The sequence below is a fragment of the Carassius gibelio genome, chromosome B6 (assembly GCF_023724105.1).
Source record: "Carassius gibelio isolate Cgi1373 ecotype wild population from Czech Republic chromosome B6, carGib1.2-hapl.c, whole genome shotgun sequence".
Lineage (NCBI taxonomy): Eukaryota > Metazoa > Chordata > Actinopteri > Cypriniformes > Cyprinidae > Carassius > Carassius gibelio.
The window spans coordinates 27,614,472-27,631,102 of NC_068401.1; the positions used below are offsets into that span (position 1 = coordinate 27,614,472).

The 16,631-nt window shown below is 37.8% G+C and overlaps 1 protein-coding gene across 2 annotated transcripts in view; it reads right to left on the reverse strand.

The window, feature by feature from the left end:
• pbx1b (pre-B-cell leukemia homeobox 1b) overlaps positions 1 to 15,387 on the reverse strand; it is a 74,663-nt gene extending 59,276 nt beyond the window's left edge. For both annotated transcript variants that reach the window (XM_052559289.1, XM_052559288.1), the window contains exons 1-2: positions 14,941 to 15,387; positions 13,452 to 13,525 (exon numbers count right to left, since the gene is read on the reverse strand). In XM_052559289.1, the coding sequence (XP_052415249.1) occupies positions 13,452 to 13,525; positions 14,941 to 15,128 (262 nt within the window). In that variant the 5' untranslated portion in view covers positions 15,129 to 15,387. The remainder of the gene's footprint in view (positions 1 to 13,451; positions 13,526 to 14,940) is intronic.
• Positions 15,388 to 16,631: the final 1,244 nt, after the last annotated feature.

Here is a 16,631-nt window from a genome sequence, read left to right on the forward strand (position 1 = left end):
GCAAACAAAGTCATGTTTACAAGCTCCCAAACTTCTTACGATGGCTTATGAGGACAAAACTGTTGCCTGAGCAATGCATTGCAAGCATCCTTTCTCATCGTGCATGCCTAATGTGTGTTTTTGCATTTTACTGTGGCCGTAACAAACCTCAAAAGAGGCAATAAACTGCAAAGTGGCTATTGACAACTGGCATAAAGTCTGGCTAAACAAGACATTCAGTCCAAAAGTGTTGAAATCGCTGACAAAAAAAATGTGAATTAATGGAGGTTTTTAAAACGCTCTACCTTTGACTCCGAGAAGACATAAAAAAAAGATGGCGTGGGAAAATGGCTCCAAATAAGCAGCATTAAAATAGATGCGAGCGCACCACAGCTTGAACTGACAGACCTGAAAATGAAAAAGAATGTTGCCATGTAAAATTTCCTACTCGCTGTTAATATTTTATGAGCGCTCGTTTTGACACCAGGCTGTATATTTCTAATTTGTGTTGCTGGCTGGCATCACAAATGGGTTGTGAACAGAAAAGAAGAGGGGGGATAAACAAGGAGAGGTGGCTTCGGAGCAGAGGAGAGATGGGTAACGAGAGGAGAGGAAATAAGAGGCGACTGAAAATGGACTGCACAGGCACGACAGGGGAGATTTCGTAGTCGGTGTGCTACACAAAACATCTGAAATGGCCCATTTAACTGCTCCGTATTGCTTCGCTCTCGACGGCTTCATTTTCATACTCCATGATGGTGGAAGATGGATCGAGAGCATGAGATGAGCATTTTATCAAGGTTACGTTAACCTCCAGCCTTTATCTTGCAGGAGATGAAGTTGGAAGTTATCTACGCCACAAGAAGTAAACAGGAGAAAACCCATCAGCAGTCTGATGAATTCAGTCGAGCGTGAGCAGATAATGACGACGCTGACTGGTATTTTCATTACGAGCGCTGTATGGCACTCTTCTGCAGATGAGCAACAGCATGTGTTTCTAGAGCTGCTCTCATAGTTGGTTTGTTTGATTGGTTTGATCGTCTCAGTCTCAGACAGCATAACCTGTATATTGACCACCAAACTCAATTAAAATTCAAAACCAAATTCAATTAAACTTATCAAAAATGGAAATTAAACCATATGCATTATACATCATGAATGGCATTTCATCTCTGCAAGTTAGACTGGATTGCTTTCACATCAACTGTGGACCATAAAAAAGTCATTCACCAAATTCTGACTTCGAACTGGAAGTCTGGGGCATAATTTGTAAAATTTTCATGTGATTAGATCCTAAATTGCATGGATTTCATCCTAAATCAACATTGAGGAACAAATGTATAAATGCAGAAATGAACATGAAAATCTGCCAACTACATAAGTGCACACATACAAATAAACTTTTTGTGCTCTTATACCAGTTAATAAAACTATCCGACATCATTAAAAAACTAAATTAATTAATTAATTGAATAAATGATTTTCTGAACACAAACCATGAATGAACTATAAATATAAACTGTGATTTATGAATATTATGGATGCATTTAGGAATATGTTTGTGCTTTCTAGGGATATTATTTCCTAATGAAATCTAAAACCAAAAACTTGTTACTTGAAACAAAACACATTGTTGACTGAAATAATATTAAATTTTTCAGCCAGTTGCCAAAGCAGCATTTATAATTTAATTTAGATTAACTTGAAGTAATAAAACTATTACTTCAGACCCATCTCCAATATTCCGTTACTTTCAAAAATCCTGGAACGCGCCGTAAACACACAACTCCATCAATATCTCCACTCCTCTCAACTCTTCGAAACATTTCAATCCGGATTCCGTCCACACCACAGCACAGAAACAGCCCTTCTTAAAGTCACAAATGATCTCCTCATTGCTGCCGACTTTGGTTTCATATCCATCCTCCTTCTCCTCGACCTCTCCGCTGCATTTGACACTATTGACCATACTGTCCTTCTCCATCGTCTTCAATCTATTGGCATCTCTGGTACAGCACTTCGCTGGCTCACATCTTACCTCTCTGATCGTCACCATTTTGTCTCTGTTAATAACTGCAACTCCCACACCTCCCCTGTCACCCATGGCGTCCCCCAAGGTTCCGTTCTCGGCCCCCTCCTCTTCACCATCTACATGCTTCCCCTCGGTCAGATCATCCGCAACCATGGACTCCATTTTCACTGCTACGCAGATGATACCCAAATCTACTTTTCCACCAAATCCATCTCCCCGGCTATTCTCTCCACCATCACCGATTGCATTTCTGATATTAAAGCCTGGATGGACAATAATTTTCTTAAACTCAACAGCAGTAAAACAGAACTCCTTATCACGGGCCCAAAATCTCTCCTCTCCTCTATTCAGAACTTTACTCTCCTTATCGACGGACATATTGTCACCCCCTCCCTCTCTGTCCGAAACCTTGGCATCATAATGGACCCCACCCTCTCATACCGAACACACATCAACCATATCACTAAACTATCCTTTTTCCACCTCCGCAATATTGCCCGCTTTCGCCCCTCCCTTACCTTGGCAACAGCTGAAATTCTCATTCATGCATTCATAACTTCAAGACTTGACTATTGCAATAGCCTTCTATACGGACTTCCTACCAATCAACTACAAAAACTGCAATACATCCAAAACTCAGCTGCCCGCCTCCTAACCCACACCCGGTCAAGAGAACACATCACCCCCGTTCTCCGTCAGCTCCATTGGCTACCTGTTCACTATCGCATTCAATATAAGCTCCTTCTCCTCACCTATAAGTCCCTCCATAACCTGGCCCCACTCTACCTCACTGAGCTCCTGGAACAGCACCAACCCACCCGCCACCTCCGTTCAGCTGGCACAAACCGCCTTGCTCCGATCGTACGCACTAACCGACGGACTTTGGGGGATCGAGCCTTCGCTATCACTGCCCCCACCCTCTGGAACTCACTCCCTACATCCATCAGAAACTCGGACTCACTGCCAAACTTCAAATCAGTACTCAAAACCCACCTGTTCAAACTAGCTTTTCCCTAAACCCTTGTTGTTTTGTTTTGTTTTGTTTGTTTCCTCATGTGAAGCGTCTTTGAGTGTCCAAAAAAGCGCTATACAAGTTTGATGTATTATTATTATTATTATTAAACTAAATTGACTGAAACTTATAAACAAACATTTATAAAAAAAAATATACAGACATATTAAAATAAAACTATTAAAAAAATTCAAAATACAAAAAAAAAAAAACATTTAACTAACTAAAATGAAAGTGAAAACTAAATATAAAAATATAATTCATCCCATAAAAATCTAAAATATTAAATAAAAAACTATTATAGTATGTCAGTGATACTAAAACAACATTGGATGGTTTATGAAGCGTTCATATGAGCAATTTGGAAACTGGCATATGTTTACATTTAGGATCATTCTAGAAATAACACCACAAGGGTCTATAAGGTGCGGTTCACTGATGCACATCAGAAAAATCATTCAGACCGACTCATCGAACTAAACTGACAACTGCTGACTCTAGTGTGGATGCGTCTTCAGAGTGGGAACTTCTAAAAGGAAAGTTTCTGATGATGTCCAGAAATCTGGCTTGAATTAACATTAGGCAAGTGAAATCAAGTCATAAAGCGGGATTGTGTTTGAGCTGAATTTGGCGGTGTTGGATGTGGGAAACGAAGCATGACGGAGCAGAGAAGAGCAGCGTGTCTGCTAGCGCTCATCTCAATCCTCATGACTCACGACTGGGTTCTGGGCCACCAGTCAGAAAACGCCAAAGAAACCTATAGCACATCCCCTAAAATGCAGGAGTTTTAGAAAGGAAAAAGACACATTGCACAACTGCTGATCAAAGATCCAAAGCACTTTAAAGCAGATCTGGTGGTGAAGTACGTAAGCGAGGTGAGACGGGTTATGGACCACAGAATGTGTGCAGGAGGAACTTCAGTCTTCCGGAGCCCATGATGGCACTTGCGTCTGTGCTGGGAAAGCGGCCAAAACCGCCGCTCTCTGCTTCTCCCAAACATTTGTTTCCTTTCAGGGGGCACAAGGCTCCACATGCTTCCTTAAAAAAACATTTCCGTGCCACGAGCACTGCATCGAGGGGACTATTTTAAGATGCTAAAGAGACACATGAGAGTAGCGTGCGCTAACTGGTGTTAAGTGTCCTTAGATTTAATATATGTGCAAACCATAATATTAAATTCCACTGTCTAACAATCTAAAACAATAGAGGCAATTATTGATGGTTTTTATGAGACCGTCTACGGGAATGACAGAGCACTGTGGGAAGCGGTATTTTAAAGACACATTTTTTTGCTGGACACAAAGGGAAGACTGGCAGACATAACGACAGACAGCGGCTTATTACTGCCATACATTAGCATGTCTAATTATGAGTGATTTGCATAGCCAGGCTATTCATACAGGAGGAGGAGAGCGAGCGAGTCTCTGACGGGAAGCACACAGGAACAATCATTTCTGTATCGATTCATAACATCACCACTGAATCATACGCATCAGTTCAAACCTGGCAACAAAATATGGGTCACGATGGTTTGTTAGACTTCCAACAAAACAATGAGTCAATTGGTGATGTCAACTACATTATATACACCACTTCTCAAACGTTTTGGATCGGTACAATTTTTTTTTTATCTGTTTTTGGAAGAAATCTCTTCTGCTTACCAAGGCTGCATTTATATAATCAGCAACACAGTAAAATACTGTAAAAAATGTGAAATATTATTACTATTTAGAATAGCTGTTTTCTATTTTAATATATTGTAAAATGTAATTTATTCCTGTGATGCACAGTTGAATTTTCAGCATCGTTACTCCAGTCTTGTGACACATGATCTTCAGAAATCATTCTTGTTAATTTTGTTTGTGGAAACTGTGATACATTTGATTTTTTAGGATTCTTTGATGAATAGAATGTTCAAAATAAAATTTTGTAACATTATAACTGAACAATTGAATGCACCCATCCTCAATAAAAATATTAATTTCTTTAAAAAAAATTACTGACCACAAGCTTTTGAACAGTATTTCATACATTTGTTTGTTATATTAGGCAATTTCCACTGTAAATCTCTCCTGACATGACGTTCATTGTACACCGCTCAAAAGGGGCTCACTGTAAAACCTGATTGGCAAGGGACCCCAAAGTCATTTTAAAAGCTTAAAAACATACTTTTAACATGCCAATATCAAATTTCATGACTTTCTTTTGGAGAATTATTATACGTAAACTTATACATTGTAAGTAAATAATGATTCAACTTGATAAAATGTTTCAAACATCCTCCATGAAAAATGATACGTTACTCACACTTGGGTTCTTAGAGACTCCAGATATAAAACATGACTGAAGTGAATTTTCTCATGATCACATTCTCTGATTACTGTACAGTCCTATGCTATCACAAAACTCTTTTCAACATGAATAATAATCAGAAATGTTTCTTGAGCAGCGAGTCATCATATTAGAATGATTTCTGAAGATCATGTGACACTGAAGAATGGAGGAATGATGCTGAAAATACAGCTGCGTAACACAGAAATAAATTCTATTTTACAATAGATTAACTAAGACAACAGCTAATTTATAGTGTAAAAATATTTTAGAATTTTACTGTATGTTCAATCAAATAAATGCAGCCTTGGTGAGCAGAAGAGATCCCAAACTTTTGTTTTCCAAGCATATATTATATCACAAAAGCACATGCAACTTTTTCAAGAGACTGATGTGTTAGATGCAGCCTTTTACCTTGTTAACTATCAGACACAAATAAATACATAAATCTATCACGTCTCTAATGCGGTGCGGATGATGTATGAACGCTGGATGAGAGGTGAAAAGCATGGCGGGGGGGTGCGGATCCCTGCATCCTGAGAGCCCAGGGCAAAAGTGGGATAAATGTTGATTAGTGTTGATTTTGTCCAAGGAACACCCGGCATCTGACAGTGGGACTAAACTGCAGCGAAAGGCAGCCATTAATCTTGCTCTAGTTTAAGGAGTGTATATTAATTTGTGTCATTTCCAGTACGTGGAGAGAGGGCTCTAGTCGAGCCGGTGACGGCGAGGGGGACGAAACGAGATTCCCAACCACACATTAAAGACAGAGCCGAGCGTGTCTCCACCTACCAGCTTTACGACGAGCGACACGAAAGCAGATAAAATCAGCACAGCGTCTCTGTCTAATGCACTGAGCATCATCTCCTTCATTCATATCTCTGTGAACAGAACCCGTTTGAGCACAAGATACAATCTATTGACTAAAGAGCCGATTCTGGGGCAGTTTGTGAGGTTTTATTACCCTGGTGAATCTGCCATTTTATAATGGTTTTGTCTCTGTAAGGCACAAAATCACTAGGACTGGCCGATATATCAAATATTAGGAATCAGGCCTGCAACAGCTAATCAATACAACTGACAGAGATGGACGATGAATTTGCTGTTTAGAGGGTCTTTAAGATTAGTTTGAAATAAAATGAAAGAAATCATTTATTTGATCAAAAATACATTTTACAATAAACGTTTCTATGTGGATATATTTTAAAATGATTTCCAGCATCATTTCTCCCCTCTTCAGTGTCACATGATCTTCAGAAATCATTCTAACATGTTGATTTGCTGCTCAAGAAACATTGTGTGAAAACACAATCTATTTTTTGTGATACATTTTATTTTTTTAGAATTCTTTAATAAATAGAATGTTAAGCAGCACTGCATTTATTTGGAACTGAAGTCTTTTGTTAAATTATAAATCTTTTAATCAATTTAAATAAAAAATTAGAATGTTGATCAGTTCTTTTTTATTTATAAAAAAGATGATTTTTAATGTTGATTTTAATGTTATTAGGAATGAATATAGAAAGGAATTTAATCTTTTTAGCTCTTCAAACAATGATTTCAGCTATTTTAAAGATGTAGATATCAAGGATATTGCATGTGATGCAATTACACAAACACTTGCAAGTTATTATTTTTTTACTTATTTATCATGCATTTATTTCCTCAAGACTTTTTTGCAACTTATACCTACTGTATGAGGATGTTAAAAGATGTTTAAATAGTGTCTCATTTTAACATCAGTAGTGAAAAACGCATCAGAGTTGGTAAGTCTGAATCATTGACATTACTCAGCTGTCACCATTTCAATTAATTACATATTGAATATTGTCAAGGCTAAAAAAAAGTCAAGCTATAATTTCTCTAATGCCAGTCAGACAGATGTATAAACACTCCAGCATTATCTTCCACACGCAGCTCAATCAACAGCCCTCCAAACTCGCCGTCGTGCTTAATTACCAAATAGCATCACAGTTAAATTCCAGCTATTAAGCTTCTTAATATGATTAACACATCTCAATTAGGCCACTGACAATTTGCATAATTCATAAGGTAGTGTGATTGTGCTCCAGTGTATACTCAGAGAAAACGATGACAGATCTCTCCGTAACTGCTGTTGCGTGCTCTCCTAATCTCATTTCTGCAAAAGCCTGCCGGAGCCGTTCCAGAAAACGCCACGCCGGCCGTGTGCTGCCAGTCAGCACGTGTGCGCCTCTATTATGAGCTGGATTAGGCTTTAGCGTTTCCGCTTGAAGGATGATGAGCCGGTCCAACAGATGTGATTCTCATATCCTGTTCGTTGGCGCTCCGTGGAGATGCTGCATCAGCAAGTTAAAAAAAACACAGAGAATGAAAGACAAAGCAGCGTGTATTAGCACTGAGACCAGACCAGTGTGTCAGTGACCTGCACAGAGAGAACCACGGCACGCAAGCAAAATGATTTCAGGCAGCTGTGCTGGAGAATATGAACTGATTTCTTTGTTTTCACACTTGTGTGATATTCAACAGGAGTGAATGTGGAGTCAAGGTATACGGGTCAGATCTGGAAAAGCAATGCTAAATGCCAATAATAAAGCAGCTTAACATTGTGCATTCAAAAATAAACTTCTAATAGGAAGCAGAAAACAACTGCATCTTTTCTAGTTGATTGCAAAACATGTGCATGCTATCAAACTAAAAAAAAAAAAAAAAATGTAAATGTAAATTTTTTTATCTTGGTCTTTTTTGGAGTTTATACCTTGTAATATTATATTATGAGAAACTTGAAAATGTGAGGAAAAATCCGAATTGTGAGATAAAAGGCTGCAATTGCATTATTTTTTATTCAGTGGCAGAAACGATAATAATAAAAAAGAGAATATGATGTTAACTCATTATTTTCAAAGAAAAAACAGTCTGAATTCTACGGTATAAACTCACTATTCTGAAAGGTTCAGTCAGAATTGTGAAATATTAACTCACAATTGTGAGAAAAAGACAGTACTGTATGATACAAAAGTTGCAATACCTTCGGTATTTTTTATTTTATGGAAGAAACAAAATTAAAAATAACTGACAAAACAACAAAAACTCATTTTTATTTGGTGGCAAAAATGTTCACACACACACACACACACATAGTGTAAGTGAAAAAGTAGCCATTAATTCATCAAAAACATTTTAAAGCAGTAGTGATCTGCGTTCTTCATATATTTTTCATTTTTAATTAATTCTGTTTTTGCAACTTTTTGCAGTCTGATTAAATTATGAATAACAAAAATGTTATAATCATGGATGAATTAATGTTTAAAGGAATTTTTTAAAAGCATTGCATTTTTGGATACAGTATGTGTTGCATGTTGCAGTTTGGTGACTGTAGCATGTAATATTCAATACAAGCAGAAAATGTTCATGCTGTGCACGGTGTACTGCATGCAATAGTACAAATCATACAGTAGTATGCTATACGGAGTACATATTTTAAGATACTTGAAAACAATTCTATTTATAAAGCAGCTTAATCCACAGAATTCCACCAAAAATGGCTGTTTTAATATCATTGTAACACACACCCTCTTGAATCCATTTAGTGACATCAAGCATGTCATTGTTAGCGCCACACACTCTTAAATCGTCTGTCGAGCTGCCGTAGATGATTTATTCCGTCTGTAATGAGCTATAGAAGTGTATACTGTGTGCACTGGTGTGTTCAGCATGAGAAGCCGTAAGGAGTCGAGCTTCCCACAGGACCCAGAGAACTGAACGCGCTCGCTCGCAGTAATCATATCTCTGGCTCGTTTCAACGCTGTCAAATATTCCCGCCCTGCCCTCTGCTCACCTCATTCTCACCCATCAAAAAATAACATTACATCACCCAACCCCCAGGAGCTAAACCTTACACCGTTTAAACACAAGCCTTTTGTTGAGGTTTGCACAGAGAGAAAACATTGCAAGGCGAGATTTGTGAGGTTTGACAGACGTTTAGAAGATTTAGATTTATAATCATCATCATATGCTTACAGATGGTAGCAATAAAAAAACATCACACAGTGTTAAAACCAATAACTAAATGAGCTCTTCATTTTTACATTTCAGTTTTTACAAAGCCAGTAAAAAGCTCTGCAAAGACAAAATAAAAAAGAGCTTGTTTATTATAGAACTTTTAAAACTACAACACTCTAGAAAAAACAGTGTAAAAATTAATAACTAAATGGACTTCTCACTTACCACTTAAAAAAAAAAGAAAAAATCTAGAAGAAAAATCAATAACTAAATGAGCTCTTCAACTTCTTTTTATTTGATTTTAAAAAGCATTTTTACAGATTAATTTTTTTTTAAATGCTGAAAACATTTACAAAATATTAATTTTCTAAAAACATATTAGCTAATAATACAATATTAAATCGAATTTAGAGTCTAGCTCTTAAGAAATGAATGCATTGTTTAATAAACATATGAATAAAAATATATATATAATAAATTATATATTATTATATATTTTAAAATAAAAAAATACAATTACCTAACCAGGGTGTCTAAAGTAAATAACGATTTACCAGTTTGAGACACTTAAAAGCACTCAGAAGTTTTTTTTGGTTTGACTCGTTTATGCTAAAGAAAACTATTTTCTACAGTCGAGATGAAATGATTGCATTCATAAAAACTAAGCTGAAACAATGCGTTTGCAAAGAAAATAAAACTCCATTCAGAATGAAATAAACACAAAACACCAACAACAAACAAGCCACCGAGAGCATAAACAGCTTCCATTAGGGTTTCATTTGGAGCTTTCTGAAGTTAACGACTATTTGAATGCGATGTAAAATCTCTGACAGGTGCTCAACCCCTCGTACTCCTCAACGCTGGAGGTTCAAGGTGGTGTCACAGAACTAACTCTGACATTCAGCAATTAGATGCCTTGACATCGTTCTGAAGTTCCAAGAGATCCAAGACTTCCGCTTCCAGAGAGACGAGTCTCCATGTGTCAGAAACACTGAGACGAAACCAAAGAGGGGGGAAAAAAAGAGACGTATTTGCACGGCTCCTTTCAAGTGCTGGCTGGGTTATTTCACCATGAAGAATAATGAAACGAGAGTTTGCGTGGTATCGGGTCCGTGTGAGCCAACTGATCTGGCTGGAATTGTTTGAGAGTGTATTTTTGGCAAGCCATTTGGTGCCAGATCCTTTCCAACACAATTCTGTGCTGCACGCTTCAAAGATCACAGACGCTGAGACAAGACACTGCCATTGTTTCAGGAGCATGTAAACAAGAGCATTGCTCTTTTCCGTTTAGAACATGACTTGAAAATGCATTTTGAAAAGTGCATGCATGTAGTGCATCTAAAAAAAACCTAAATGCTAAAAATGCAACTAAAGCCATTAGATCTGTATGAAAGAAGCAAAAACGGCACAACTGTATTTTAGTACTCTTTTGCTGTTTGAAGGAAAAAAAAGATTTGCTTCAACAATAGCGCAGCCATAAGACGCCATGCATTACAGAGATTTTATCATGGTAGAGTAAAGATGATGCACAACCTTACTTTTATAAAGAATCTAAAACACACCAATGTTTAATATTAGTGATCCTCATAAAAATGCATAAAAAATAGCTTCTGCATTAATATAAAATGTATGGTTTGTGTTCATTTAACAGTGATTCTGAACAATGTGTGTGAACTGCAATGCATACCATACAAAGATGACAGTGTGGCATGCACAAAGACTATAAAAGCAAACACACACACACACACTCACAGAGGCTTCACACAGACACATTCCTCAGACGAGAAAGAAAATATGAGTGGAATGAACGCGAGCAAGAGAAGAGCGTCATGAAAATATGGCAGCGTCTCAGATGTTTGGATCTAAAATAAAGTGTTTCTTCGCTCCTCCTGCACGCAAGGCTGTTTAGATTTCCCTCTGTGTCCGCCATTCCCTTATATCCCAGTAAACACACAGCGGGGTCAAAGGGTGGGGTCGTGACCCAGGGCCGCGTCCTCCCCTGCAGGTGGGAGGAACTGTAAAAACACAGGACTGGATGTGATCTTGAGCTTTAAGAAAATGCCATTTTTTCAACTGTGAAACTATATGAGATACTTTCTACTTTTACTAAACCCAAGCAGATCTTTTGTCTCGTTCAATGTTATATTGTTGAGTTAACGGTGTTCAACAAACTTTGGATTTTTTTTTAAATGCAACCAAATTATTTATTAACCAATAATTATTAATTGTTTAAAAGGTTACAGATTTTCACTTTTAAGATTCACAAGCACATCTTTAAATCACATTACAAATGTATAATCTTAAACTTTTTCATAAGTTTTAAAAAACAAACAATATATCATTATAACCACCTAATTCAGCAAATTTGAACATGCATAAAAATGTCTGATGCACTGTACCTACTACATTGAAATGAAAAGTTTTAGTTTTTAACAGAAATAATAATGGGAGTAAATAATGCTGACATTATCAGCTCCATTTACTAAAATTACTATCATAGAATATATGTTAGAATAAAGAGTATGCAATTGCTAAAAAGTTTTAAAAGAAACAAAAAAAATAATATTTTACAAAGCATTTGCAAACATGCACAAAAGTCAAATCTAAGGCAGTTATACTGCATTCAAGTTGTTTTCAGCAATAACTCTCAGTAAACTAGCTTTACATCCTCCACTGTAATAAACGTACACTGATCCAAACATCACTCCTGTGCACTTCTGCCAACATCTCCACAGATGTCAAACAGAATAAACATTTTTCATCAGCTATTTTGATTCCTGCATGATTTCAAAACAAATGAAGTTAACAACTCAGAATCACTTCAGATTTGCCTCTTAAAACACCGAATGACCGAAGAACACAGTAAAACTTTCAGAATCCAAAGCAGAAGTGTTTCAATCCATCTAAAAAGAGGTTTCCTGAACGTGACACACTGAAGGCAGCAGAGGTGTTGCAGACAAACTCAAAAATCTTGAACCTCGTGTCATTTTGACCTGTCTCTCAGAGCTCACAGTCCCCGTATATTTTTGCAGAAAAAGGGCAAAGTGGAGCGGAGCAGTCTGGGACACGTCTACGTTGCTCCGCGCTCGAACTCTGCATGAACTCGTCACAGAAACAGAAGCGGCGGGGAGTAAAACTGTCCCCTCTCGGACGCATAGCAGGCCGCAGAAGCCCCCCGCTCTGCTCACAGCTCCGACTCAATGAAAACATCATCACCAACCATCACAGCGACGGAGAGAGAGACAGAATAAACAGAGATGAGAACCACCCACGGCCTCACAGCTGGAACAGAGCAGTCAGAGAGATAATGCTTTATCCTTCATCTAGTCCTTTTTATTTCATGCACTAATGAGTGTGAAACACGCTGGAACCGCTTCCACATCAAACCGCCGAGCGAAAAGCGTCTCAGTATCTCACCAGCACACATCCACCGTAGTTCCCACTCTCTCACAGCTCTGCTCTCCACACACCAGACCACAGACGTCACATTCGACCCTCTTCTCGGCATCCACCACGTTTTAATCATTGCAATGGCTCCACCAAATGAAACAAGGTTTCTCTCCATAAATGCACAAACACAATCTTCATTCATCGCTTTAGCCAAACACAACTAAATAAACATTTCAACTTAACAACTTGGGGCAGTTTGTAATTTAATCCTGCTCTTTCCAAACCAGAACGTAACTGCGTTTTTGCACACAAAAAAAGAAGAAAAAAAAAGAAAGTCCGGTAGAGTTCAAGAGCAGTAAACATGATTTACTAGTCAGAGGTCAAAGAAGCTGAACTTCTGCAGACGTTTCTCTTCTTTTCCTCACTACGGTCGCCACAAACTCACTGAAATCCATGCTCTAAAACATCCAGTGCACAATGCAGAAAAACAGCATGCCACTACAGCACAACACTGTGTTTCCAATTAGAAGATTTTTTATGAGAGGATTTACTTGACTAAATATGTCACGACATGTGCAAACCATTAAAAGACAACTATTTGCTCTCACAGCTTCAACAAGACACTGAAAAACAAATGCACTTGATGTCCAACAAATATCCAGTGGTTTTTAAAACAATATTATGTCACGGGTGTATTTTTATTTTTTCAAGCATAGCATGACTTGCCTGTTTTTTCTTTGATTTCACACAGGACGTTGAAGAGCGCTGGCTTCATTCTGTGGCAGTTGAGAGCATGTTTTCTGAAACACAACAAGGCCGCGGTGAGCGTCGGTGCAGAGGAATATTTCCCTCCGCTAGCAAACACTTATTCATCTGCTTACTGCCTGAACGTACACTGTTCGTGGTGAAATGAAAAGCACACACTGACCTGAGCAAACTCATGCTAGTCTCTGTTTATCATATTTTGCATGCATACTGTTTGTATAACATTAACAAAAGTTCATAATTAGCAATATTAATAATTTATATTTTTGTGTCTTTGCATGTTTAAAATTAATAGTTAAAAAAAATAAATGCATGTTTTTTTTTTTTTTTTTTATTGAACACATCCATATGCAAAAAAAATAATAATAATAATAATAATTAATGCATTCAAACATTTAGCAATAGTAATGGTTGTGGGCTGAGTGATTACATTACATTATATATATATATATAAAAATCATAACACTGCAGATAGTTTCTAAAATAAAAAAAACAGAAAATAAAGTTGAGCTCATTGAATTAACAAACTTCCATTTCTGGGCAAAATGTATCCTAAAGGGACACGGTCAGACGTGTGATATGAGTCTCAGTGCTGTCTGTCAAATGTTATCGTGGCATCTGTTCATTTCTATTGACAGAAAATGAGCACTGCATGTCAAAAAAATACACTGATGTCTGTCACGACACACTACATGTGTTTGGACACGCTGACAACAGCGACTGTGTTATCAGTCCATGTCTGGATGCCTACTTAGTCAATAACCCTGATCTACAAGCAAATATTTCCCAACTGACAATTATTATAAAGATGTCAAACATCTAAACTATAACTATATTTTTCTACTAAAATCCCTCAGTTACTCACTGCAGTTATTGTTACTACAGTATAATTTTTTTTAAAGCCACTTGATAAGTGTAAAGTGAATTAGATCCCAACTGACATAAAAAAGCAGTAAAGCTTTGAAACAGATCTCATATGAATTTACTGAGAGTTTACAGTTTTAACAATAGCTGTGGTGTGTTATCACTATTTATAGATTTTAAGGGCTGCTGATGATCAAATGAGGTTAACTGAGCATTTTTGGAAGTCTATATTTAATTATCTTATATATTATAGCAGAGGTTAAGTAAACTATTTTTAATGTGTAAATACTACACATAGTATGTATTAAATACTAATATATTTAAATGTACAAACGTTATTCATTATTTTACATTTCTTTATTTATATTTTGTATTGGCGTATATAAATTATGTAGTGCACGGTATAAAATGTGCAAATGAGTTATATTTTTATATATTTTCTGTGATGAGTTTATTTTTAAATGAATTAATTAATGAATATTGTTTGGTAAAAGAGTATCTTGTTTGATGCCCTAATCAATCAAGTGTCAACGGCGTCTTGAAGATGTATATTCCAGATCTTCGGGTGTGATGAGTGACAGCTCACCTGGCCTGCGCCTCGTCCAGACTCTGGTCAGTGATGGTCATGATCTGTTGTAAAATGTCTCCAATGTCCTGCTTCCGTCCGTCTCCGTCGGTGGCTCCGGTGTTGTCCGGTATGTGCTGGGACAGGCCCGGGTGTCCGCTCATCCCCACGGCCGCATGAGCGTGCATCAGGCGCGGCTGCTCGTCCATGTCGGCCCGCTCCGGTCCTCCGGTCCTCCGGTCCTCTGTCCAGCTGCGGAGGAGACTCCTCTGGCGGTCTCTCTGTAAGCACAGTCCTCCTGAGCTCACTCACTCACAGCTCGAGCCACTGTCAGCCCTTTAACCACTAAACTCACTGGGGTGTGTGTGTGTGTGTGTTATTATTATTAATCAAGTCCCGCGTGAGCGCAGCGCTTCATACACTCGCGCGTTATTTCACTGTTTCATCCCCGCTGCTTTTGTTACATTGTAGCGCTCTCAAAGCTCAGAGAATCTGCGATGCTGTGGCCCCGCCCCGCTCGTCCTGATTGGACGCCGCCGTCGTATAGCTCCGCCTCTGGATGGATCTCGGTGCACGTCAATCATCGCGCAGGGGAGATTCTTTGCTCTTCATGTTTGTCCGCTGCACATGTTTTTTGTTAATATCTCTGATATTGATGTATTTAGAGAGAATGTCACGGGATTCTGTGATATCAAATGTTTGGGTTTGTGATATCCTAATATTAAATTAATGTAATAATATAATAATCAAATAATAATCTATTTACATTTTCATTTATATCACAATAGTATAGTAACGTCACAATTATTTGTATATTGTGTGTGCGTGCGTGTGTGTAATAAATAAGCATACAGCACTAGTATGAACATAAAAACCTAAATGAAAATTAATTCATTTTCTATAAACAATTTATAGTGTTTGTTATAATTTAAAAACTTTATCAATACAGTAATAAAATATATGAACTTTCTTTTCATTATTATTGTAATTTATTCATTCATTTGTGCTGGGAACTCATTAGACACTTTAAAACGAGGGACACTGAAGGCGGTGGGATGTATTGATGTTTCGAGCATGAGCTAAATCATTGAGTCTGACGTTCAGGGTCTGTCTCACTTTCCCCTTTGACCAGTGATAGACCTCCATTTTCTCTCCTCGACTCCATCTCATTTTCCAGCCTGCTGCCAAGGAATAGATATATGTCACCGAGGTGTAAAACTCCCAATCAAAACAATCGACCCTGTCCTTCATCCATTTCATTTATTACCCGGTTAATGTGCTTAATTCAGGATTAACGATCAAATGATTCTATCTTTCGCTTCAATCCCAATGACTAATGTTGAATCTTTACATTTTTCATCCTGATTTCGTCTTTTAATTAAGCAGTGGGAGAGTGTTCCTGAAATGCATGGCTGAAATGATTTTATGCATTTTATTGTAACGTCTTGTTTGAGCACAGTGCATTGATATGTTTCAATGCTCAGTGCAGTGCTGGGTTTTGTCAGGTATGTTGAAGCAGCACGCTTGACTGTGTTCGCTTGGGTTTTTCTGATGTAAGCCGGTGACCCATAGTGCGCAGCCAAGCAGCAGGGCCTCAGTGTGTGTGACCAGGCTGAAAAGTGCCTTCCAGGTCTGAAGCATCCACTCTAGTGCTGCTGCCAATGGGAAAGAGGGGGAGGCTACACACACACACACACACACACACACACTCG